The sequence below is a fragment of the Buteo buteo genome, chromosome 24 (assembly GCF_964188355.1).
Source record: "Buteo buteo chromosome 24, bButBut1.hap1.1, whole genome shotgun sequence".
Lineage (NCBI taxonomy): Eukaryota > Metazoa > Chordata > Aves > Accipitriformes > Accipitridae > Buteo > Buteo buteo.
In genome coordinates, this window is record NC_134194.1 from 17,036,685 (window position 1) to 17,060,679 (window position 23,995).

At 39.1% G+C, this 23,995-nt stretch overlaps 1 protein-coding gene across 3 annotated transcripts in view; it reads left to right on the forward strand.

Annotated features, from left to right (window-relative positions):
• TENM2 (teneurin transmembrane protein 2) overlaps positions 1 to 23,458 on the forward strand; it is a 545,903-nt gene extending 522,445 nt beyond the window's left edge. For all 3 annotated transcript variants that reach the window (XM_075056250.1, XM_075056251.1, XM_075056252.1), the window contains 7 exons: positions 75 to 949; positions 7,746 to 7,921; positions 9,506 to 9,741; positions 14,380 to 14,676; positions 15,595 to 17,209; positions 20,225 to 20,355; positions 21,579 to 23,458. In XM_075056250.1, coding sequence (XP_074912351.1) covers positions 75 to 949; positions 7,746 to 7,921; positions 9,506 to 9,741; positions 14,380 to 14,676; positions 15,595 to 17,209; positions 20,225 to 20,355; positions 21,579 to 22,340 — 4,092 coding nt within the window. In that variant the 3' untranslated portion in view covers positions 22,341 to 23,458. The remainder of the gene's footprint in view (positions 1 to 74; positions 950 to 7,745; positions 7,922 to 9,505; positions 9,742 to 14,379; positions 14,677 to 15,594; positions 17,210 to 20,224; positions 20,356 to 21,578) is intronic.
• Positions 23,459 to 23,995: the final 537 nt, after the last annotated feature.

Here is a 23,995-nt window from a genome sequence, read left to right on the forward strand (position 1 = left end):
CACATGGAATTTTAAACACTAGAAGTGTACTTTTCAGTTATGAGTTTTACAGTAATAATTTGTGCAACTCATAGGTACGGCTGGAGTGGCCTACTGATCTCGCTGTCAATCCCATGGACAACTCACTTTATGTCCTAGAGAACAATGTTATTTTACGGATCACAGAAAATCATCAAGTTAGCATTATTGCTGGACGCCCCATGCACTGCCAGGTTCCTGGTATAGACTACTCTCTTAGCAAACTGGCTATTCATTCTGCACTTGAATCAGCCAGTGCCATTGCCATCTCACACACAGGAGTTCTTTACATCAGTGAGACAGATGAAAAAAAAATTAATCGGCTACGCCAGGTAACTACCAATGGAGAAATATGCCTTCTTGCAGGGGCAGCTTCAGACTGTGATTGCAAAAATGATGTCAACTGTAATTGCTATTCTGGGGATGATGGGTATGCCACTGATGCCATCTTAAATTCACCATCTTCCTTAGCTGTGGCCCCAGATGGTACCATCTACATAGCTGATCTTGGAAATATCCGCATTAGGGCTGTCAGTAAAAACAGGCCCATTCTTAATTCTTTTAACCAATATGAAGCTGCATCTCCAGGAGAACAGGAGCTGTATGTCTTCAATGCTGATGGGATTCACCAGTACACTCTCAGCCTCGTTACCGGGGAGTACTTGTACAATTTCACCTATAGCAGCGATAACGATGTCACGGAGGTGATGGACAACAATGGCAACTCCTTGAAGGTCCGTCGGGATGCCAGTGGGATGCCCCGCCATTTACTGATGCCGGATAATCAGATTGTCACGCTGGCTGTTGGCACTAATGGTGGACTCAAGCTAGTCTCAACACAGACCCTGGAGCTCGGATTAATGACATATAACGGAAACAGTGGTCTCTTAGCAACGAAGAGTGATGAAACAGGATGGACAACATTTTATGAGTAAGAATGTTTTTGGATATATTAAGCATACATTTATTTTTCACATGGTAGTGAGTAGGCCCTAAACTGACCCTACTGAAATCTGTTGTAGGCTTTTCACTGATACCAAGTAAGGCCGTTACATCTCACTCTAGTATGATACTGGAAATGATTAAGTGGCTTCTTGATTTCATCGGTTTTGCTGGGTCCTTTAGGTGGGTACCACACCACCTAAATTCCTGCCCGCAGTGTGAGGCCAGTGGGGAAGCTCCCCCACCTCCAGCACAAAGGACTGTGTACCGCATTCAGAAACGTGCGTTTGATTTACCAGATTGGGTCCCCGCTCTTAGTTGTCAGCACGGCCGCAGGTAATTCTCCACATCCAGCCCAGCCCCCAGCCGTCCACGGCTCCTACTGAGCTGCCTCTCTCTAGGAACCCTAGTGCCGCAGTTTCTTTCGGAACTCAGATTATGTATCTTTCTGTTCAGACTCATATATTACTCATGGTTGTTGAAATGTTGATTAACTTCACTGATTGTTCATTCTTGAGACAAGTGAGGAAATTAGATCCCCAGCTATCTGTCAGACCCCTGGTGTAACTTCCATAATTTGTAGATAACCCAAAAGCACACCGGTGTTCATGAGCATATAGATTAGAAAGGCAGAACTTCCTCTTTAAATGAAATTCATCAGAGGTGAAGTTCAAAAGTATATTAAAAATCTAGAAAAACTAGTCCGATTTTTATTTATACTTATCCTATTCTTAGTAGTCTTATTGCCATTTATTGATCAAAACAATTTTAAAGATAGAAGCTAAATGGTATGTTGAAAATATATGTAAGTATGGCAAGTCTGATGCTATATATTTTGTTCGAAATAGTTAAATTAATGATTACTAAATACCGTTTCTCAAATCAGTGGGTAGAAAGGATGAATAGGGCTTTATATTTAATTTTAAATTGTAGGGTTATTTTTAAGGATACAGACCAGCAATGACGCACGCCTATTTTAGTTTATTAATGCCTTCGTCTTGGCCACCACCTTCTTTCTTTTTAGAGAAAACATAAGTAAAGCAGGAATAAAAAGAACTGTGTTCGGTCTGCTCAAAATATATCTAAATCAGCATTGCACATCAGTATTTTGTCCACTATGTGTTTCGTTTCCGTAAAAAGGAAAGCAGTGCCCTCTCGTGGTCCCCTTCTGATGTGGCCCTGGAAATTGAACCACTGCGGGTAGAGATGAGGAGGTTTTTTCTCCTTAAAATTTTGCAAAGAGTATTTCTTTACCACACATTAGTTACAAAAATAATCCAGTTATGTGAACGCACGAAGGTATTATCTGCTGATTACAAGATCAAGTAACAGCTCACTGTACTGGATGGTGGTAAAATCTCACCTGATTGCTGATGAGATGTGGATGCCCTTCTAGGTAGTTTTTGTTGTTGTTTTTTTCCTCACTAGCTAGCTCAGGTTTCAGATCAGAAGTCATATAAACTAGTTATTTCTCAAAACACCAGCAATTAATTGTAGAAAATTAAAAAGCAAAGTAATTTAAAACTCTTCATGAAAATCAATGAAACATTAAAAAAGGTCATATAGTTACAAGTTACAAAACTGGTATAACCGGTGGCTGAGAATCACATGAAGTACTAAGTTAGCATGATTTATTAGAAAAATTGTACAATGATTCCTAAGTAACTATAGAAGGCAGGTGCTTTGATGTCTTAGTGAGATGCATCTGAAAATATAATTTAATGTGTAGATAGTGCTGACATGTTGACTAGATTTTTTTCCAAGATCAAATAAGAGAAAATGTGCAACCCTTGCCTCAGGTCAGTGGAAGTTAAGTACCACATTTAGGTCTAAATAGTACAACCTGAGGTACTGTCTTAGATGATTAGTAACTTTGATGAGGCAGCTGAAATAACTTGCTTTCTCCCAGATTTGTACATACATTCTCATAGGCATAGAGCCCATAGATGAGAGGATAGTATAGACATTTTTTGCATTAAAAATTCTTACACTTTATAGTGCCTGCATAAAATAAACTATACATGGTAACTGTTATCTAGGTTAGAAAAAAAGCCATAAAATGCCATTCACAAAGATGTTAAAAGAAAATATGTGTCTCTATATGTGCATGGAAAACCCTATGTGAAGACTAGAAGTTAGCTACATGCACTGGAGATACTCATTACAAAATACCAGGAAAACAGAGGCATCCCCTTTAGGCTGATCCCAAGCAGCTGACTTACAGTAACTCCTTAATATGCTTTCTCCTCTCATGTACCCCCACAGTTGAGGGGTTTATTAATAAGAATATACAAATTATTTAAATCGAATTTACAAACGTAAACGATCACAGTCCACAGTCACTCAATACTGGCTTCTGGTTTCTATTTGTTCTTCAAAGCAGCTCCAAGGGGAAAATTCTGTAGTCATCATTATGCAATTTATTTTGGTAGCTATAAGTTAATATAAATGGAAGATGAAAGAAATAGCCAATGAGTTTATAAAGACAACAAAATAGTTTTCTGTGCCATTACATTCATGCATTCATACAGAGATAACCCATACCCAAAATTTTTAATATGGCAGCAGAACTGGAAAAGAACAAATGTCTTTTAAGCAGTAAAATACTACATGAACTGAACTTCTTATGAAAAATTTATTTTAGTGCATTTATATCAACCAGACATTGAAGTGCCATGCTATCCTATGGGGTATATTCCTTTCTTTTATCTGGAATTGTACCCTGAAAATGCTCACAGAATTAAATTTGTGCAGTATATTCAGGTATGCATGTGTATATGCAGAGAAATGAATACACAGACTATTTTTATGTGTGTGTGTGTGTGCATACACACTCCATACATATATTACACTATAGTGCACGTGTATATGCATGCAGTCTGTTTGCAGTAGGAACAGGCAAGGCTCTTAAATAATATAACAGCTACCAGCAGACTCCTGCGAGGTAATTTAAGCTTGGTTTTGGGCATGAAGCACAGATCTTTGAAGTGGTCCTCAGTGGTATTCCACTTGGTCTTGGGAGCATCCTAAGAGAATGCTGCAGTTTTCTTCTTGAATCAGCTTGAGTTTTGTAAGGGAGAGAAAATAGGGATATAAGTAAATGTATGTGGATCTGCACCTTGCTCTGCTCTATGCTAAGCCAAAAGCTGCCGTTACTCCTTTCTGCAGTACTGTCTATAGCACTGTCCTAGCTACTCCCACCTACAAGCTGTCGAGCAGTACACGTCTCGAACCTCAAAGACCAGAACGCTAGCAATAAAAATTGCAGAAGATATAGAGGTACCTGCACTGGACATGGGAGAACAGCCTCCCGTGCATTATCACAAGCCCGCTGAAGGGGTGCACAGGTCAGATACTCGTAGCTACCCGAGAAGGTGACAAGCGAGTGCTCAGCTGTGTCTGACGGCTGAGCTAGAGCTGTGTTCGGTGGCCCCGCGGACGCCCGCTGGCTGTGGCCAGCTCAGCACCACCGGACCGCCAGGCACCATCTCCAGGCTGCCGGCAGAATCGGGCAACAGCTTTCGTGTCTGCCCGGGGCGCTGGTGGCCGGTGTTACCCAGAGCTGTCCCGGGAACTGCCGTCTGGGAAACCTTTGCCTGCTCGGGCAGACTTGGGCACAATTAGCAGTATGTTAGTGGTTAGTCGTGGGTACAGGGAGACGCTGGTTTTTTAAGATACTGGGATTAAGAAAGGATCTCTGCCCTTGTAATTTTATTAGTAGAAAAACTTGGTAGTAGTAGGATGAAACCGTACTCTAACTGAAGTCAGTAACAAAAGCTCAGGAATTTCAGTGTATCCAGAACCCACCTCACTTGAAGATATAAAGATTGCCTTATCAGATCTGATTGAGCTAGCCTGATGCTGTGTCATCGACTGTGATATGTAGTGGCTGCTTCTGAAGAAGATACTAAGAAGTCCCAGGTCGATCAGTATGTTTTCCATTGCAAAATCTTCTTCTTTTACTTCATTAGAGCCGGGTTCATGTCATGAGGAAGAAAGGTATATAACCATTTAATTCCTATATAGCTTTATTCTTATTACTCAGATAAATGTCTGGGTGTTGTATTCTACTATCCACCTGCTCTCACATAATACATAAACTAAAAGGAACCTCTCAATAATATGTCATTTCTAAATTTTGTAGTACATAAAAGGTTTCTGTTTTATTAATTTTAATTTTTTTACCTTTAAGGTATTTTTTTTCAATAGGATTTTATTGATGCAATGGATAAAGTAGAAATGCCTTCTTTATACATTGGTATTGCAGGGCATATATATAATTTAAGTAGTGATTTTTTTATATGTCTAGTTTTTAAACTAAATGGTCTGCAGATCTTCATAGAAGTACTTCCGTATGTATCACTTTGAGTGTGTCCATCACTTGCTTATAAACTCTTTTAATCTCTGCCACTGCTGATTTCAAGAATTGTGACCAGCACTGGGAAACATGCCCCATGGCAGGGGGCAAAACACTGATTTCTAGAAATAGAACTAGAATATTTTCATTTTTCTGTTTCAGTCTCTGTATGTCCTTATCCATATTTACTTTTTAGACTGCCCTTGCACTTTGAACAGAGATTTTCAGTGAGTAGCCCACAGCAATCCCCAGGAATTTTTCCTGGGTTAATTAAAAACCCAGCAATGTGAATGAAGAGTTTAAATTAATGTCTCATTTGCATTGCCTAAAATATATTTGCTGATGGGGAATTTCGCCAACCATTTTTCTGGATGTTCACCAAGCTCTGCATCGTGACACTGAAGCCACTCATAGACTTTTCTAGTTTGTCCTGAATAACATTGTCTCTTCTGTAATATTTGACACCTAAGCATTCTCCTCATCACTCTGCTAATCACTAAGCATACCAAAGTAGTCCACACACAGAGTCTTAGGGCGTATCTCATTATTAACCTTTGAGATTTTTTGAAATTGTCCATTTTTTGTACTTTTGTTTTTCCTTGCTAGATGGATGCTTGACTGGACAAAGTTCTTCCTTCATCTATATTTTACAAGTACTTTTCGTTTCTTTTTTTTTTTTTTTGTGAAGACCTTTATATAGACTTAACCAAACCCCCTTTCATAGATTATCTCAATTTACTATCTCTTATCTAGTATCTTGTTGATATGATCGAAAAAAAATTGTATAACTATATATATATATATGGGTAGAAATCTATGACTTTTATTAAGAAAAATCATGCTGCTTAATCTTTATTTGATGCTGAACTGCTGAAATGAACACAATACATTATCGGTCCCTTTTAGATCGCACGATTCTTTCTTTTATTGATTTCCTTCTTTGCCTAATACTTGCCATTGGTTCTGGTAAGGCTTGTTGCTCCACAGGTGATTTTTTTTCCTTCCTCCCCAATATTCAGTTGAATGGGTGCAACCATTTGCAATGGATTTGAAAGGCATAATTTATATTTGTATTAACTGAGGAGCCAATTTGTGTATTAATTTTGGAGATATGCTATACAGTTCAGGCGGCCTACTTTGAGGTTTCTGAATGATTTAATTATAAAAAGTCTTGTTGAAAGCTCTGATTTTTTTTCATCTTTACAGCTAACCACGATGTACAAAGAACTCAGCTAGCTCCATGATACTAAATGTGCTCCTCTTCTCTTCTGTTACTCTCAGGCAGTGCAATGGATTTACCAGTTCTCTTCCAGGCTTCCCGCTCCCTGGATTTCTACGTTCGAAGGATGACCAGTTGGTTTCAATCTCTACCTAAACTTTTCCCTTTATCTACACAGGACATTTTTTCTTGCCTTTCTGCTGTTTAGAAGTATGTGCGCTTTGGTAGCGGCTGGGTGAGAGACTCTTGCACAAGTAGAGAATTGCAGCAAGCAGAGTGTCAGACTTGAATACTGATTTTGTTTCAGGTCCCCATTTCTTGCCCTTAAGATCCAAGGGATTGCTTCTTTAGCATACGTATGCACACAAATATAGCATACTAAAGGAAAGGGAGAAACACTATGATTTGATTTCAGCCAGCATTCCTTCTTTCCCCCCTCCTCAGGCTTTATACCTCTAAATAAATTTAACTTAATAAACTCATGGAGAGCCCTTTTTCTCTTTTTTTTTTTTTTTTTTTTTTTTAATCTTTATGCCTCTGGAGCACTTAATTCATCCTCTAAGGTATATTCTGAGTGCTGACTGCTGCCCTTTGTGCAACTCCAACCTATCCTATGCTTTAACTTCTCATCATTCATCTTTATGAGCCAAAATACTGACCCCCAAATGCAGTACAATACCACAGATAAGAAAGATCTAAATGAAATTATTATGTTGTCAAGCTGATATCTTTTTTAATCTCTTATGGCAAGTTTGATCCTTGATTTGTCACTTAAGACCATATTTAATAGCTTCCACTAAGTATTCAATTGCAAATGAGCAGTGTATGCAATTGTATATTGTAGTATCCATCATAAGTCTACTTCCTTAGAGTGAAATGCAACTATTAAAATACAGATGAATTTACTAATATAATTGTTTGAGCCAAATATCACTCTGTATATCTGTAATAATATAATTAATTAATTTAATAATTTAAAAGATCCTAGCCTGGATTTACACTCATGTAGTTGAGATCAGTATCTCTAAAAATTATTATTTCATCATTATAGACTCTTTCAAGAACAGAGAAATAGGTATGGCCAGGATGTTCTTGAAAATCTGTTTCATTCTGGGTTTTTTGCACAAATGTGGTGCATTATTAATATATTGGGTATTGAAATGAACATATATCCTCATGCTTTTTTGCTCTCACTAACTTTTCTATTAGCTATGATCATGAAGGGCGTCTGACCAATGTAACACGTCCCACTGGAGTGGTAACTAGCCTTCATCGAGAAATGGAAAAGTCTATTACCATCGACATTGAGAATTCTAATCGGGATGACGATGTCACGGTCATCACAAATCTCTCCTCTGTGGAGGCTTCCTATACAGTTGTTCAAGGTACCAAAGCACGCTTCTCGGCACATCTCCTAACCACACACACAACTTGAGAAAGCAATTCGCAAAAGATTCGTGTCATTAGTACACTTATGAGCAGGGGAAAAATGTATAAAGTTTTCGAGAAAAACTCCCATAAAGCTCATTCCTAAAATGACAGGTCTTCAGGACAGGTAAGAGACATTTCACAATCATGCTGTGTGTCAAATATGTATGGTCATTATCTGCTTGTGTAAGTTAGTCCTGCCGCTACCTCTTGGGTCAGGTTCACTTTACCCACTCACTTCTCTCTGTTTCACCGCAAAATTTGTTCTGGCTTCAGTGCCGCAGAGCTGCAGTCTGACTGCTGAATGTTGGCTGCCTGGGTAGAGATCCTTGTGGGGAGAGAAGGCTCAGGTATTCTCCTGCTATTAGAAATGAAATCTTCCACACGTATACACTACCATTAAATAAAAGGTAGAACAATCAGGGCAATGGATGATCTTTTGCCACAGTTGGCACTTCCGAGAACAGCGTTACAGCCCAAGTATGGCAGGAGAGATCAGCAACAAAGTGGTTAAATGTTTGCATAGAGCTTTCCAGCACAGCCCAGGCATTGCAGCTGATGAAGCAAAAACAGTCAGTCATCAAAGATAGACAGAAAGGAATTTGGCGAGTGATGGGGTTTGTTTTAGTTAAGATATGATGTCACTGGAATAAGAACATCATCATCGAACAATAGCCTCCTCCTGACATAAACGTCAACATTTACAGACTATTATACCATGACACGTCTGGTCACAAAGACTTTATTTCACTTATACCAGATGATTAATTACGTAGATGCTGTCCTTCTGTCAGACAAATATTGATGCTTTGGTGACAGTTACGCACTGTAGCGCTCCATCCTGGCTGAGAGCAGACTTGGCTGTGTCAAACAGCTGCAGAACTGCACGGCCATAATAGTATGGGATTATTTTTGTAACTCTTCTCCAACAGCCAAATGGCCAGGTGTGCACATCAGGCTCGCGCACTGCTGGTGGGGTGGCAGAAAGGCAGGCAAGTGGAGGACTGTGGCTGCCAGCTTGCATTGCTGCAGCCTCACACCTTGAGGATTTAATGCCAAACTGTAATTCTGTACAAAGCCTCTGCTTGGAGACAGTTTTTAAAAAAAGGAAAAGAAAAAGAAGAGGTGCTTACTTCTTCCCACGCATAAAGAGTCCAGCAGTCTTTTTTTTTCCTTTTTGTCCTGGAACTTAATGGTTTGGTTTTTATCCAGCAGTTCAGTTTTCAGGAGTTTTTTGTTCATATTAGAAATAAATTATGTGGTTGAACACATATCACTGTGCATTTTGATTCACAATTAAGACTAAAGGGAAAACATAATGAAATAAACACAGTATCTTTCTGCAGGCTCACTGTTGCACTACTGTTCTTTACATGAATCAGTAACATCTGTAATTTCCACCATAGTACCACATAAATGGTAATTGCAGGCTGACTTCATTTAACATCAACAGGAGTGCAATAAAAAACCAATCAAATTAAGCTATATGTTTTCTTTATGACTGGAGTAGCTAAATTATTTTCTTTTCATTATTGCTGTAGATCAAGTGAGGAACAGCTACCAGCTCTGTAATAATGGTACTTTGAGAGTGATGTATGCCAATGGCATGAGCATTAGCTTTCACAGCGAACCTCATGTCCTGGCTGGGACTGTGACTCCCACCATAGGACGATGTAATATTTCTCTACCAATGGAAAATGGTTTAAACTCAATTGAATGGCGTCTGAGGAAGGAACAGATTAAAGGCAAAGTGACTGTGTTTGGAAGAAAGCTCAGGGTAAGTAGAATCTGTCATTATAATAATGGTCTTTTCTTCTGTGGGCAGAAAATTAATTTTCTATTTTGAAGGACATGTCTTTCCTATTTTTACTTGTTAAAAACATACAGCTCTGGGATTGTCTTTGCTATGACAATCTGTTCTTTATTTGAGAGGTCAGTTAACTGCATGGGATCATCTGCTACAATCAACTATAGAAGCTTCATTACTAGAAGTATTCCAAAAGAGGTTGGTAAAAATACCCAGAATATTGCTGCAAGTCACTCTGCTTCTGAAGGTGGGGAAAAAAAATCCGACCACTCACCATTTGTAAAAATGCTATGGCACACTTACACAGTTAGTCCTGGGGAGTAAACACAATTACAGCTTGAGCAGTTACCTTCTGCTTCTGTAAAATCCCCCTACAGATTCATTGAGACAGGCATATTGTGTTTATTCTCTTTCCCAAATGGCACGATTGGAAAATAATTGCCATAATTACAAAGTCATAAGCATAGGATAAGAAAGACACTCAGGTCATGTAATCCATCCCTTGCCAAATTAAAGATCTGCTGCAGCTGGATTAATCCCATTCTGTGCTTAGCTGGCCTGTTTTTCACCCCTTAAGTGCCTAAACTTTCACTGGCTGCTTCAGTATATACAGTTTTGGAAGGGCTTTGAGATACTGGGCAGAAAAGAAATGTAGTGCTGATCAAGTCCTGGTTCTTTTAATAATTCTTTCAACGTCATTAGACATGAGATGCAGTTCTATGTGTTCAAGATGATACATTAAATCAATATATGTAAACAATTATGTAGTAATTTACAAAAAAAATAATAAGACTTAGATGTTACATTTTGGTATTTTCCTATCTAATTAACAGTGTTGAATTAACAAGTCTTTCCTTATTCTCACAAATGCTCAGAAGGCACCTATTGGGGAGAGGGGGAAGGTTAGACAAAACATGGAATGAGATTAGCAGCTAATCCTTAATGACTACATTTCATGGCTGTGTAATTGATTTTTGATGTGTTGACCTGCAGAAGTTGATTGTAAGTAGAAAATAGATCAGCTCTGCATTTTTGACTAGGTGTTCAAAATAAAAATAAATAGGACCCTGAAATGAAATTGCTGTAATCCTAACTCTCAATACTAAAAATTTAGTAGAGGTACTTGTGGTAATTAGCTGAAGTTAAACACGTCTTACAGCTGAAACCTTGCCCGAGATGGGTTTTCCTGCATCATGTTTATGCAAATCAAAACACCGCTTTATCTAGCAACACCTCAACATTTAATTGTCTGGTGTTAGTTCCTGTAACAATAATCACATATCCATTTAGCTCTTTTAAATGAAAATCACTATGAGATTATAACAGGTTGAGTGGACTGAAAATGAAATTTGAAAATGAGGGAGAAAGCATAGAATTTATTTGCATCTCATTTATTCTAATTCATCTTTATAAATTGTTTAGCGAATGAAATAGAGCGAGTGTCTCGGAACATTGGGGGAGCAGGTGGCAGGCAGGGGAGGCTACAGCAGCTGGGACAGCTGTAGTGGTACAGATGGGGGGCACTGCTGCAGAACGAGCACAGCGCCGGCACCACCGGTGAGAGAGCGTGCAGAGCCAGCGCCTGGAGCCCCAGTTCAGAATCAAGTGATACTGAAAGGGATTGTTATTATATGGGATTCACCTCTTACGAGTACTTACTGGAGCCCATACCCCTTTTCTTCAGTACTTAAAGGGGGCTTCTAAGAAAGATGGGGACAGACTGGCCAGGCCTGTTGCGACAGGACAAGGGGTAATGGTTTTAAACTAAAAGAGGGTAGATTTAGACTACATAGAAGGAAGAAATTTTTTACGACGAGGGTGGTGAGGCACTGGAACAGGTTGCCCAGAGAGGTGGTAGATGCCCCATCCCTGGAAACACTCAAGGTCAGGTTGGACGGGGCTCTGAGTTGGTCTAGTTGAAGATGTCCGTGCTTATTGCAGGCGGGCTTGAAATAGATGACCTTTAAAGGTCTCTTCCAACCCAAACTATTCAACGATTCTTCAGGTAGTGCTGCTACCTGTGCCCCCCAGCTCTGCTCATCCCTGCTGCAGGCACGTTGCAGCTGTACGTGTCGGCCTCGGCAAACATGCCTGGGCAGACTTCATTAAGGCAAGAAAGGAAGACCTGCACTTCACCTTTGTGTTATCTCACTTACTGTCCGCTACTATCTTATGCGCCACACGTTCAGTGTCTTGCAGTAGTTTCAGATAAAGTCTTGATAAGATTCCCTTCTGAAGAGTTTTTGTTACAGTGCAGCATCACGTAAGTGATTTTTGTTGCAAGACATTTACCCAAGGCACAAAGGGCTCATCCCTACGGCCGCTTGTTCAGCAGCAGCCAAGGGAAAACCAGATGTACATGCAGGTAGTGGAACAAAAGAGAAGGAGCTCGTTAGGTAATCTTCAGTCATGATACTTGTAATAGTGTTATTAGTGTTCCCAGGAAGAGTGGGTGTTAGTCATTCTGTTTGGGTTTCTATGTAATTAATATGACACTACAATTACACTCTCTGGTTTTACTTATTTTACAAATGAAAATGAAGTTACTGAATTATCCAAGCATGTGCTTCTTTATTCTCCAAGTGATGTTTGTGTGTGCATAGCTCTTGTCTGTGTAATTAAAAAAACCCTAATACTTTAGTTTTCTATGGCAAACAAACTAATAACCTTTATAATGTTTCTGGGAAAAGGAAGGATACCTGGAGTCAGACTTACCTACATGCAGATTACAGTTGCAGTTACTGTAATGGAGGGAAGAAACCCCAGAAATCCCAACTGCTTTATGAAGCTTCAGAAACTAAACAACAACAACAACAAAACAAAACAAAACCAAGCCCCAAAAATCCAAAAGCTAAAATTCAGTTTGTAATCTTTCTGAAATACTTTTTTTTTTGTTTGGTTTTTTTTTTTGCTTTTTAGAAAATCTGCCTGTCCTTAAGAAATTGGGATCTTTCAGTCAGACACCCTTTAATGTTACAGCTAAATGTTTTTGAGAAGTGAAAGCTTTCTTCTGCTTCCCCAAGAGCTCTGTGAAGGAAAGGGTTTTGATATGTCTCTGTCATCAGGATTGATCCTACACTTACAAAACTAGTCGAGAAAGTACTGATGTTGAGTTTGGCTTCCCTGGATTTGTTTCCATTACAGTGGGAGAGCAGAATATGATTTATTTTACCAAGGTGTTTTAAAAAAAATACCCTATCTTTGCATTGCATCACAGGAGTTGTTGTTGCTGGGATAACCTTTGGGAAAACCTACAGAAAAGAGCTTTTTCTAATAATTGCCCACTGAGGAAATGCAAACTGTTAAAGAGCTAAATTTTATTAATGGAAAAAATTAGGATAATGAGTGATAATTTCAAATAATTATTTCTTTACAAACACAAGATTGTATTAATTTTAAATTTGCTTTCTGTATAACTGCATTCCTACAGAGTTGGTTGGGATGGGAATTGGGTTTACCCCTGCCAGTGAAAATATCTCAGAACAACTTTTATGTCCTCGAGAAAGGCTCAGGGTTAATTTACATATTGTTTGATGTGCAGTTTAATTTTGGATAAGAGAAAACGTTGCTTAATCAAAGCTACTGTAAAATATAAGCTGAAGAACAAATTCCCAGAAACCGATGAATACTTTTTAAGTAGTCATTGCTCTCAAATTATATCTAATTTAAAGACTTCTACTTTATTAATGATGCATCTACAATTAAATGACTTAAGAAGCTTTATCAGATGACAGCATTAGCCTGAATTCTGTGGCTTAGCCTCCAGTGAATATATTTATGTATCTCTCATTATAGCACTCTCACTGGAAGCCTCTCCATTCGGCATTCTTATGCTCCTTTGTTTCTGTTTTGCTCTTTTACTAAAGAAAAGAGAAAATCTGGGACTGAAACACTTCATGCTGTACTTTGATTTGAAAATTGTAACTGAAAAAAATGAAAAAAAAAAGAAAAACATTTAACCTAATTATTTAGCACTTTTGTTTCTCAAAAATGGGAGTCCATCTTTCCCAGCCTGTATGATCAAGATTTTAATCAGAAGAAATGAAACCCATCCCAAGTGATCGGGTTGCTGATGGATCTACTGAATATTTGGAAAATAAATGAAGAAAACATTAAATTAATGAATTCATAAACAGGGTGTTGCAGCTACAGAACCTAAGTGGCTAAATCTCAATGAAGACACAAAATTATAATTTCTTCTATTGTTCTTGGAGTCATTGTAGGGAAAATGGCTAAGAACTACTGGCAGAAGTAGAAAAATCACTTCCATGCAAAATAATTCATTTCTCTGCTATGTGCTAACACTCTGCGCTTTAAGACCTAGGTGTGCAGTATGTCTGTCTGTTCTGACAACAAGGAAAACCTTTCTCTGTAAGATTACAGGTCTCATGTTGCAGGGAGAAGGGAAATATCCCAGTAAAACGCTCAAAGTTACACATTTGAATACACCGAGAAGTAGGAAGCAAAAGCCAGTTAATAGGAAGATGTCCTACACTTTTCAAAAATGGGGAAATGGAGTTCTCCGTTGTGCATGCTATTTTCACGCTGAAAATCCATAGAGGCATAGTGCCCACTGCTCACTGAATGCAGCCTTCTTTCATTCAATAGGTGCATGGAAGGAATTTACTGTCCATTGATTATGACCGGAACATACGCACAGAAAAAATCTATGATGATCACCGGAAATTTACACTGAGGATAATTTACGATCAGCTGGGACGGCCTTTCCTTTGGCTGCCCAGCAGTGGCCTGGCTGCTGTCAACGTGTCTTATTTCTTCAATGGGCGCCTGGCCGGGCTTCAGCGCGGTGCCATGAGTGAAAGAACAGATATCGATAAGCAAGGCAGGATCATATCGCGCATGTTTGCAGATGGGAAAGTTTGGAGCTACACCTATCTAGAAAAAGTAAGTGATGTTGTTTTACCTTCTGACATTAGCTACAAAGAGACCAAGTACTATTCGGCTTCATTTTAAGCTCTGTACATAACATACACACACACGCGCAAATTGTCTAAAATTTGATGTATCCCAGCTGTTAAGAATCCCTTTGTACCTGGTCTCAGAATTCCTTATTTTTCAGTTAGTCAACTGATTTTGACTAATTTTTAATGGGAAGTACTTTACATTGTTCATGGTTCGTGTCTTTTGATGTTTTCCTGAAAGAGGTTAGGCTGCTATATAACAGCATAAACTAACACAATGAATTGTCCTTAATTAAGACCAAAAATGCATGACTAAACCTGACAAAAGGTTCAGGTAGAAACAGGTAATTCATCTCTAATCATTATTTATTAAATGAAAATACGATAATGCATTTTTACTTAGCCTAATTAAGACAATTCAATCATAAAAGTGTCTTAAATACTTCAAAATTGCATATTATTTTCCCTTTTCCTTCTTCAAATCTGTTGTTTTAAGCAAACCAGAGCTGATGTTCTCTGCTTAGTTTCTTACCTGTTTCACAGTAATAGTTGCGAATTGCAACTGCTAGCAGAAAGATAAATCAAGTCATTTCTCTAACTCCTCTGCATCCCTCAGTAAAAAAGAAAAAAAAAAATAGTCCTACTAAAGGGAGGATAGCTAATAGGTTGCTAACCTACAGTTTCTCTGGAGTGTCAGGATATTGATTTCCAAGCAGCAGATCCTCTCGTCTGGCAATCTGACAATATTCCTGAGCAGCTTTGTGCCCCTAACTAATGTATCTAATTCTCTTTTAATTCATTTAACAATAGTGCCTCTTCAGTAAACTTTTCTTTTCTTTAATGCCCTCTCAGAGGTCACATGCTGAAAGCTAGTAACTGTGTATAATTTTTTTCCCTATAGTCAATGGTACTACTGCTTCAGAGTCAACGACAGTATATCTTCGAGTATGATTCTTCAGACCGACTTCATGCTGTTACCATGCCTAGTGTTGCTCGGCACAGCATGTCAACTCACACCTCTATTGGCTACATTAGAAATATTTATAATCCTCCTGAAAGCAATGCATCAGTGATTTTTGATTACAGTGATGATGGGAGGATTTTGAAAACATCGTTTTTAGGTACTGGCCGACAAGTCTTCTACAAGTACGGAAAGCTATCCAAATTATCTGAAATTGTTTATGACAGCACTGCAGTTACTTTTGGATATGATGAAACTACAGGTGTCCTAAAAATGGTGAATTTGCAAAGTGGAGGATTTTCTTGTACAATCCGCTATCGTAAAATTGGTCCTCTCGTTGACAAACAAATCTACAGATTCTCTGAAGAAGGTATGGTCAATGCAAGGTTCGATTATACGTATCATGATAATAGCTTTCGAATTGCAAGCATCAAACCTATAATAAGCGAGACGCCTCTTCCAGTTGATCTTTACCGTTACGATGAGATTTCTGGCAAAGTAGAGCATTTTGGCAAATTTGGAGTTATTTATTATGATATAAATCAAATTATTACTACAGCAGTTATGACACTGAGTAAGCACTTTGATACCCATGGACGCATTAAAGAAGTTCAGTATGAAATGTTCAGATCCCTGATGTACTGGATGACTGTACAATATGACAGCATGGGAAGGGTAACTAAAAGAGAACTGAAACTGGGTCCATATGCCAACACAACCAAGTATACCTATGATTACGATGGAGATGGGCAACTGCAAAGCGTAGCAGTAAATGATAGGCCAACCTGGCGTTACAGTTATGATCTGAATGGAAACCTTCATCTCTTGAATCCCGGAAACAGTGTCCGACTGATGCCTCTGCGCTATGACCTAAGAGACAGGATTACGCGCTTAGGTGACATACCGTACAAAATTGACGATGACGGATTCCTGTGTCAGCGAGGCTCAGACGTGTTTGAATACAACTCCAAAGGACTCTTAACAAGAGCTTACAACAAAGCAAATGGGTGGAGTGTTCAGTACCGTTATGATGGACTCGGCCGAAGGGCTTCATGTAAGACTAACCTGGGACATCATCTACAGTACTTCTATGCTGATCTTCACAATCCAACAAGGGTAACTCATGTCTATAATCATTCCAATTCAGAAATTACCTCTTTGTACTATGATCTGCAAGGCCACCTCTTTGCAATGGAGAGTAGCAGTGGGGAAGAGTATTATGTTGCCTCTGATAACACAGGCACTCCATTAGCAGTGTTCAGCATCAACGGCCTCATGATCAAACAGCTTCAGTACACGGCATATGGGGAGATTTATTACGACTCTAACCCTGATTTCCAGCTGGTTATTGGGTTCCACGGAGGGCTGTATGATCCTTTAACCAAACTCGTCCATTTTACCCAAAGGGACTATGATGTCCTGGCTGGGCGCTGGACATCTCCTGATTACACCATGTGGAAAAACATTGGTAGAGAACCAGCTCCTTTCAATCTGTACATGTTCAAGAGTAACAACCCTCTCAGCAATGAACTGGATCTAAAGAATTATGTAACAGGTGAGACTTCATTACATGTCTTATAAATAACACTACAGTTTGGAAGTTGATTTGGGAAAGAAATCAGACTTCTCCTTACTCGCTATTTGCTGAATCTTCCCATCAAGGTTGGGCCATTTTCCTTTTTGTGCTATGAAAAGGGCTGGCTAGTCCTGATTCTTTCATACTGCTCCTCCCTGAATGAAGGCTGCTAAATGAGAAGCCACAATGAATTATGGAGGGGAAAAAAAAATTTGCCTAAATATTCAATTTCAGCACAGCCATAGTGCTCTTCCTATTGACCTAGTACTGTATGAAGACGTGTTCATTCTAATTTTATATAAAGAAAAGTGAAGTCACCTACCAGAATCACTGGCAGGTTAGTTGCAGTATCGGGAACCAGAACCACTCGGCATCTCTTCCTTCAGGGCTACTTTCAAAATTAACTGCTGACTGAGCCCATGGGCACATTATGAATTAGCACCAAGAATGGATTTAATTAAACCTCTTTTTCCCATTTAACTTTTAATATGCAAACAGTCTTTAGTCTTTAAAACAAAAGTCTTGATTTTTTAAAAATTATTTCCTCCTGAAAGACTAAGAAATTTTATGGAATGTGTAGACCTGAGAAGGAGAAATAATAAAGTAGTTTTGATTGTGTATGTTAGAATCGGGTAAAACTTGTAACCTCTTCTTAATTGGTAAAAATTTTTCACTTAGTAACATCACACAGTACTTCAACTAGCTGATGGCAATTTCTAAAAAGAAAGGTAATTCATATGTCTTCAGGAAAAGCTTTTTTTCAGAATTGAATATGCAGTTTACAATAATTACGGCAGTAATATTTTTAAAAAGGAACTCTCTTAATTTTAGCAGTAATTTGAATTTCACGAAAAGTGTGCATTTCCTCAAAGAAATTCATAGCAAGTTTCATTAGTATGTTGGGACCTAATCGTATGTGTAACACACCATAGGTTCTACCGTAGCTACTTTGCAATTTGTATCTGATAGTGTGAAAACATCGGTGACTAAAATTACCTTGGGTCAAATTCTGTTGTCCTAAATTCAATGGAATTCCTATTTTCATCAACCACTTTTTGATTTAGATTTTCGGTGACATCTTATGATATTTTGCTACGTTCTGAAATTGCATTCATTTCATTTACCTATCCACTGGATGAAATCTAGGAAGACACATTGCACTTTGGTATAACCTTGTAGTCTGTAAAAATACTTTGTTGGTCATAAAAACATTTGTTGCTGTAGGGACTAAACAGATTATCTTGCACAAGAAGTGATTATGGTGGCACCCTGGTTGTCATAGTTTAAAACAAACCCAAACAGAGAACAAACAAACAAAAATACTTCCCCACCCCCATCCATTCTCACTCTTAACCCCTGTCACTGCTTTATTCACAGGTTTTGCTGAAAAGAATTCCTGTAGCAAGTGCAGTGCTGCAAAGCACATTAGCTAAGCAAAATAGTAACTACTTTGTATAGAGGTCCTCCTCTTCTTTTGCAGAATTAGGGCAGCTGAAGTGAATTGTTCGGGAGATACTATTATACCATAAAATAAACTGAAGCCTTAAAAAGGAGCAGTAAGACTGTGCTGTCCAAAGCTAGAGGAAAAATATGGTAGGTTGGTAGGCACTGTGCGATGGGACATACATACAAATATCTTTGTAGAAGCAAAGTATTCTATTACTTATTTTAGCGTCAGAACGGCTAAGGAAAGAAGACTTTTGTTGTCAAATGTCCACAACCAAGAAGTATTCCACTTTTTATGACGTAACATTACCTCCGCTAAAAATTTTGGGAAAACAGGCTTTGCAACAGCAAGCAAGGTGCCGTGTTGTGGCGGAGCACGTCCCGGAGGTCTGTATGCGCAGGCGGGTGCTCTGCACACTCTGCGTGCCGGTGGGCAGCAGGCACAGCCGGCTGTGCGCCTACCTCCCTGCTGCAGACACCATGCTTGGGGTGGTCTAAATTCAGCCAGCGACCCTTGCATCGAGAGTGTCTTGCCACAGTCATGTCTCTTTCCCAGCCTGGAGTTTGGCTCACACAACAAAGTGGCGATGGCAGCATCAGGAGTCATTGCAGGCCAGCGAGGAGAGGAGGCCACTGGAAAAGACAGGAGAGATTTTTCAACAAAAACGGTCATGAACATAGGACCAAATCAGCTGAGAAGTACCCATGCTCCCACACTCCTCCTTATCTCCGTGACAGCCAGAAAAGAGAAGCAGGAAACAGAAATGTAAAACAGGGTCTTGGGCTTTTTTGGGGGGTTAAAACATCATTTTGGTAACTAAAATACATCGTTAGCTCTTAACACCTGCTGAGTGAGAATTACTGTTATTTATTTAGTTACTTAGCTTTTTCAACTGGATATGAAGACAGAGTTTTACTGGTTAAACCCAGAGCTGGAACTTCCCGAAGCTCACCCCAGAGCTGAGCTGTAACACTCCCGTGCAGCTCCGACTTTTCTGTACTGCGCCTGCAGGGATGGGGAGGATATTCATGGTGCCTAAATTTAGACATCTGAATTACAAGTCTAGCTTCTCACTGCATTTAATGGAGCCTCCTGAGACCTGATAACAGCTAATAGAAGTAGGACATAGAAGAGAAGCCATGTATTTTCCCAAAGGACTTTGCAGATGTTTTTAGGAGTACTAACCTAATAAAACACAATTTTACAATACAGCTTATAGGTTACATTAGCCACATCAGAAGGTGTCAGAGATGAAACAAGTATTGCATATGTGGATGTTGGGATAATCCATGTGCTGTAATGGAAAAAGAATGAAATAGGTGGTATATCCCTGATGAACTATTTAGGGTAAATTTAAAGCAGTATGTCCTGTGCCTGTTCATGGTGGATTACTACAATTCTGTAAAGTGCCATGCTGTAATGTAAATTATGAGTTCCACTGCTACTTGAAATTAAGGAGGTCAAGGATGGATTTCCTAAATTTTTTGATTTCTTGTCTTTATTACACACCTTTATTTCTCACTTGCCTGCTTACTTTTGATTTTTAGATGTCAAAAGCTGGTTGGTGATGTTTGGATTTCAGCTTAGCAACATTATTCCTGGTTTCCCTAGAGCAAAAATGTACTTTGTGTCACCGCCATACGAGTTGTCTGAGAGTCAAGCGTGTGAAAATGGACAGGTAGGCAGAAATATGAAGTTATTTTTCTTGATAAATTTGCCCCACTCTATGAATAGAATTGCTGGCTCTTCTGTAGTTATAGCAGAAGGCCAAGTATTTATTTCAGTGTAAAATGAAGTGAGTATAGCTAGATTTTATACTAATGAACATATGCCTTTCTTGCCAGCTTCATTGTTATCATAATTACAGTGTCATTAGTTTGTCTTTTATTGAGTTCTTCCTTGATTAACAAGTTGTAACTCGATTAACTTGATTAGCAATGACAAAGGGAGACTTTGTCAGGGTAATTCATCATCTGTTGTACCTTTGGTAAAACCATCCTAATAACATATGCGTTGCAGTAAACTTAGATTGGTACTTGCTGTACTGCTAAGAAATGGTTCTACTTCTCACTCTGTAATAGGATTTCTTGTCATTTTTTGTCTGATGCTTTTCATAGAGGCTTTGGTTTGCTACTTCAGTTACTACAGTTAACCAGTTACAGCATTCAGACTTACTTGTCAGGTTAAGCGTGGAAAATGGTATATGCTTTCGACCTTCATAATAAATTCCAACCCATTTAATAAACTTAAAAAGAGTACTAGGCCAATTCCAAACTTAGTCTTTGCTAGGCTTACTTCACATTTGTGGTAATACAACAGAAACGATCATGTAAACCTAAACGTACCGCTTTCACAGGCTTCTAAGTAATTTTAGAGTCTAAATCCCCTCTTCAGGAATTGCCTTGGTATTTTGGAGCACAAATCTCATCTATTTTCAAAAAGGCTTACATTCATAAGCATTTTAGTCATATATACTGGTTGAAATCTCTGGGCAAAAGCATCCAGAAGTTAAGTGCCACCTTTTAATAGATGGATTCTGTGTTTTTAGCTCTGATTAAAATAGTGCTAGACTTGAGTCTTACTTATTCTTGTAACGGACATTATATAATTTGCCAAAATTCAGATTTGTAGTACATATATGCTACAAAGGGTGATTAATGAGAATATTTTATTTGGTATTACTGATAGCAAAATAATTTGCCAAATGAGTAGTTACCTAATTCTAAAACAGGATATGTATATGGACGGGTAACTGAGCGTGGTCTTCTCGTAGTGTAGCATTTTTCACTGCATGGCTTTCCTTTCAAAAAGCAAAGCAAAGATTAGTATCGGTCTCCTAAATGAGTATTTTCAGATCTATATCTTCTTCGGTGTTTTTTTGTTTTGTTTTGCTTTCCCCAGCTAATTACAGGAGTTCAGCAGACAACAGAAAGACACAACCAAGCTTTCATGGCTCTTGAGGGACAGGTCATATCTAAAAGATTACATGCCACTATTAGAGAAAAAGCAGGTCACTGGTTCGCAACAACCACTCCTATCATTGGGAAAGGAATCATGTTTGCTGTGAAGGAAGGCCGTGTAACCACTGGCATTTCCAGCATAGCCACAGACGATAGCAGAAAGATTGCCTCTGTCCTTAACAGTGCTCACTACCTGGAAAAAATGCACTACAGCATCGAGGGGAAGGACACCCACTACTTTGTCAAGATAGGCTCGGCTGACAGCGACCTCGTCACCCTCGCGATGACCAGCGGGAGGAAGGTCCTGGACAGCGGAGTCAACGTCACCGTCTCCCAGCCCACTCTCCTCGTCAACGGGAGGACTCGAAGGTTTACGAATATTGAGTTTCAGTATTCCACCCTGCTGATCAACATCCGCTACGGACTGACCCCCGACACGCTGGACGAGGAAAAGGCGAGAGTGTTAGACCAGGCTCGGCAGCGAGCCCTGGGATCAGCCTGGGCCAAAGAGCAGCAGAAGGCACGGGATGGCCGAGAGGGCAGCCGCGTATGGACAGACGGAGAGAAGCAGCAGCTTCTGAACACGGGAAGGGTTCAAGGTTACGAGGGATATTATGTCCTGCCTGTGGAGCAGTACCCAGAGCTAGCAGACAGTAGCAGCAACATCCAGTTTTTAAGACAGAATGAAATGGGAAAGAGGTAACAAATTAACCTGCTGTCATCCTTTGCTGGATGAATCAGTAGTCATAACTGTTATCTCCTCTCCTAAGGAGATGAAGACCTAAATGGGGGCACTAGGCTGAGCTACTCTGGGATAGTAAGTGGCAAAAAAGCTCATATTTTTTGAGTTAAATGCTACTGTTCAAGTGATTAAAAAACACATCCTGAAGTGGACTAAAGCCAGACTGAAAACTCTAATCGTACAAATTAAAAAGTACCCCTGAAATATTACCCACTTGTTCTGGGTCTAAAGAAAAACAAAAAGAAGGCCTCGTATTGTATTACCTCACTCCATTCACACGTGAGCAAACTAAGAAATCCAAGTGGGCCGCTTTCACTAACCAGCTGATGAAACACAGATGATTCAGACTGCTTGTTTGATAAATATCCAAGAGGTTTTCATTTAAAGCAAAATACAGGTGCATTTAAAACATGACTTTGGGGTGATTTGTGTGTAGCAACTGGAGGACAATAAGAATGCAAGTGAGAGCGCACTGGAAATAGTAAAGAAAAATATATTTAAAAGTAACAAAACCACACTTGCACTCTGACCCTCCACTTGTCTGGCCTGAATCTTAACTTATTCAAAGAGGGCAGAGTGTAAAGTTACATTCAAAATGGTGGCTATAAATCACTACAAATAAATTTCATACTCTGTTTGTCTTTGAAGATTTCCATTGTGGACAGTATAACACAGTTACAGGGTGTAGTCTGTTTAGATTCAGTAGTTTGTTGGTATCAGTTCCAGTAGAGCTGTGGGCATTGTGTTACACTATTGCAAATGGGCACCACGTCAGATCACCCTGTACATACATCAGCCAGAAGGCACAATCACTGTTTCAGATTTAAAAATTATTAGTGTGTTTGTTTGGTCGAGAAACTGAGACAATCACATTACAGTCACCACAAAAAAAAAAAAAGAAAAAAAAAAGTCTAATAAGAACTTTGGTACAAGAACTTTTTTGTAATATACATGTATGAATTGTTCATTGAGTTTTTATATTAATTTTAATTTGCTGCTAAGCAAAGACTAGAGACAGGCAAAGATAATTTATGGCAAAGTGTTTAAATTGTTTATACATAAATAAAGTCTCTAAAACTCCTGTGAATTACTTGTCTTCCATTGTGAAATCTTTTAAAAATGAAAAAGTGTTGGTGTCTCACCGTCACCTAATGCACACAGCATCTTAGATGTCGAAATGACTTGCTGTTGCTGTAGCGTGGATTCTACAGAGGGCTGGTCCTTTGATCTCTGGGTAAGCAAAGTCCTACATACACATCGCCTAGAACTCTGTTTAGGACACAGCAGAAAATTGGTAAATGCTTTAGAAATTCCCTCTCTGAGCCTCACAACTAGCAACCCTCAAACTGCCACGTTTCAATCCTGGAATTAGTTTTAATTGCGCTAGAGTAATATCCAAACAGTTTGAAAATGCAGTAACATAATATTAAAAGGAACATGGAAGGCTGTGCTGTGAGCCAGGAAGTCTCCATGAAATCTGTCTTCTTTGGGAGATTGCTTATTTCTACCACATTTAAAAATTGGAGGTAAGATCAAAGACCCTAAGCAAACAGTCACTCCTGCTGATGTTAAAAGGGAACCATCCATCAACCAGAGCCCTGCTGCTTTTATCTCAT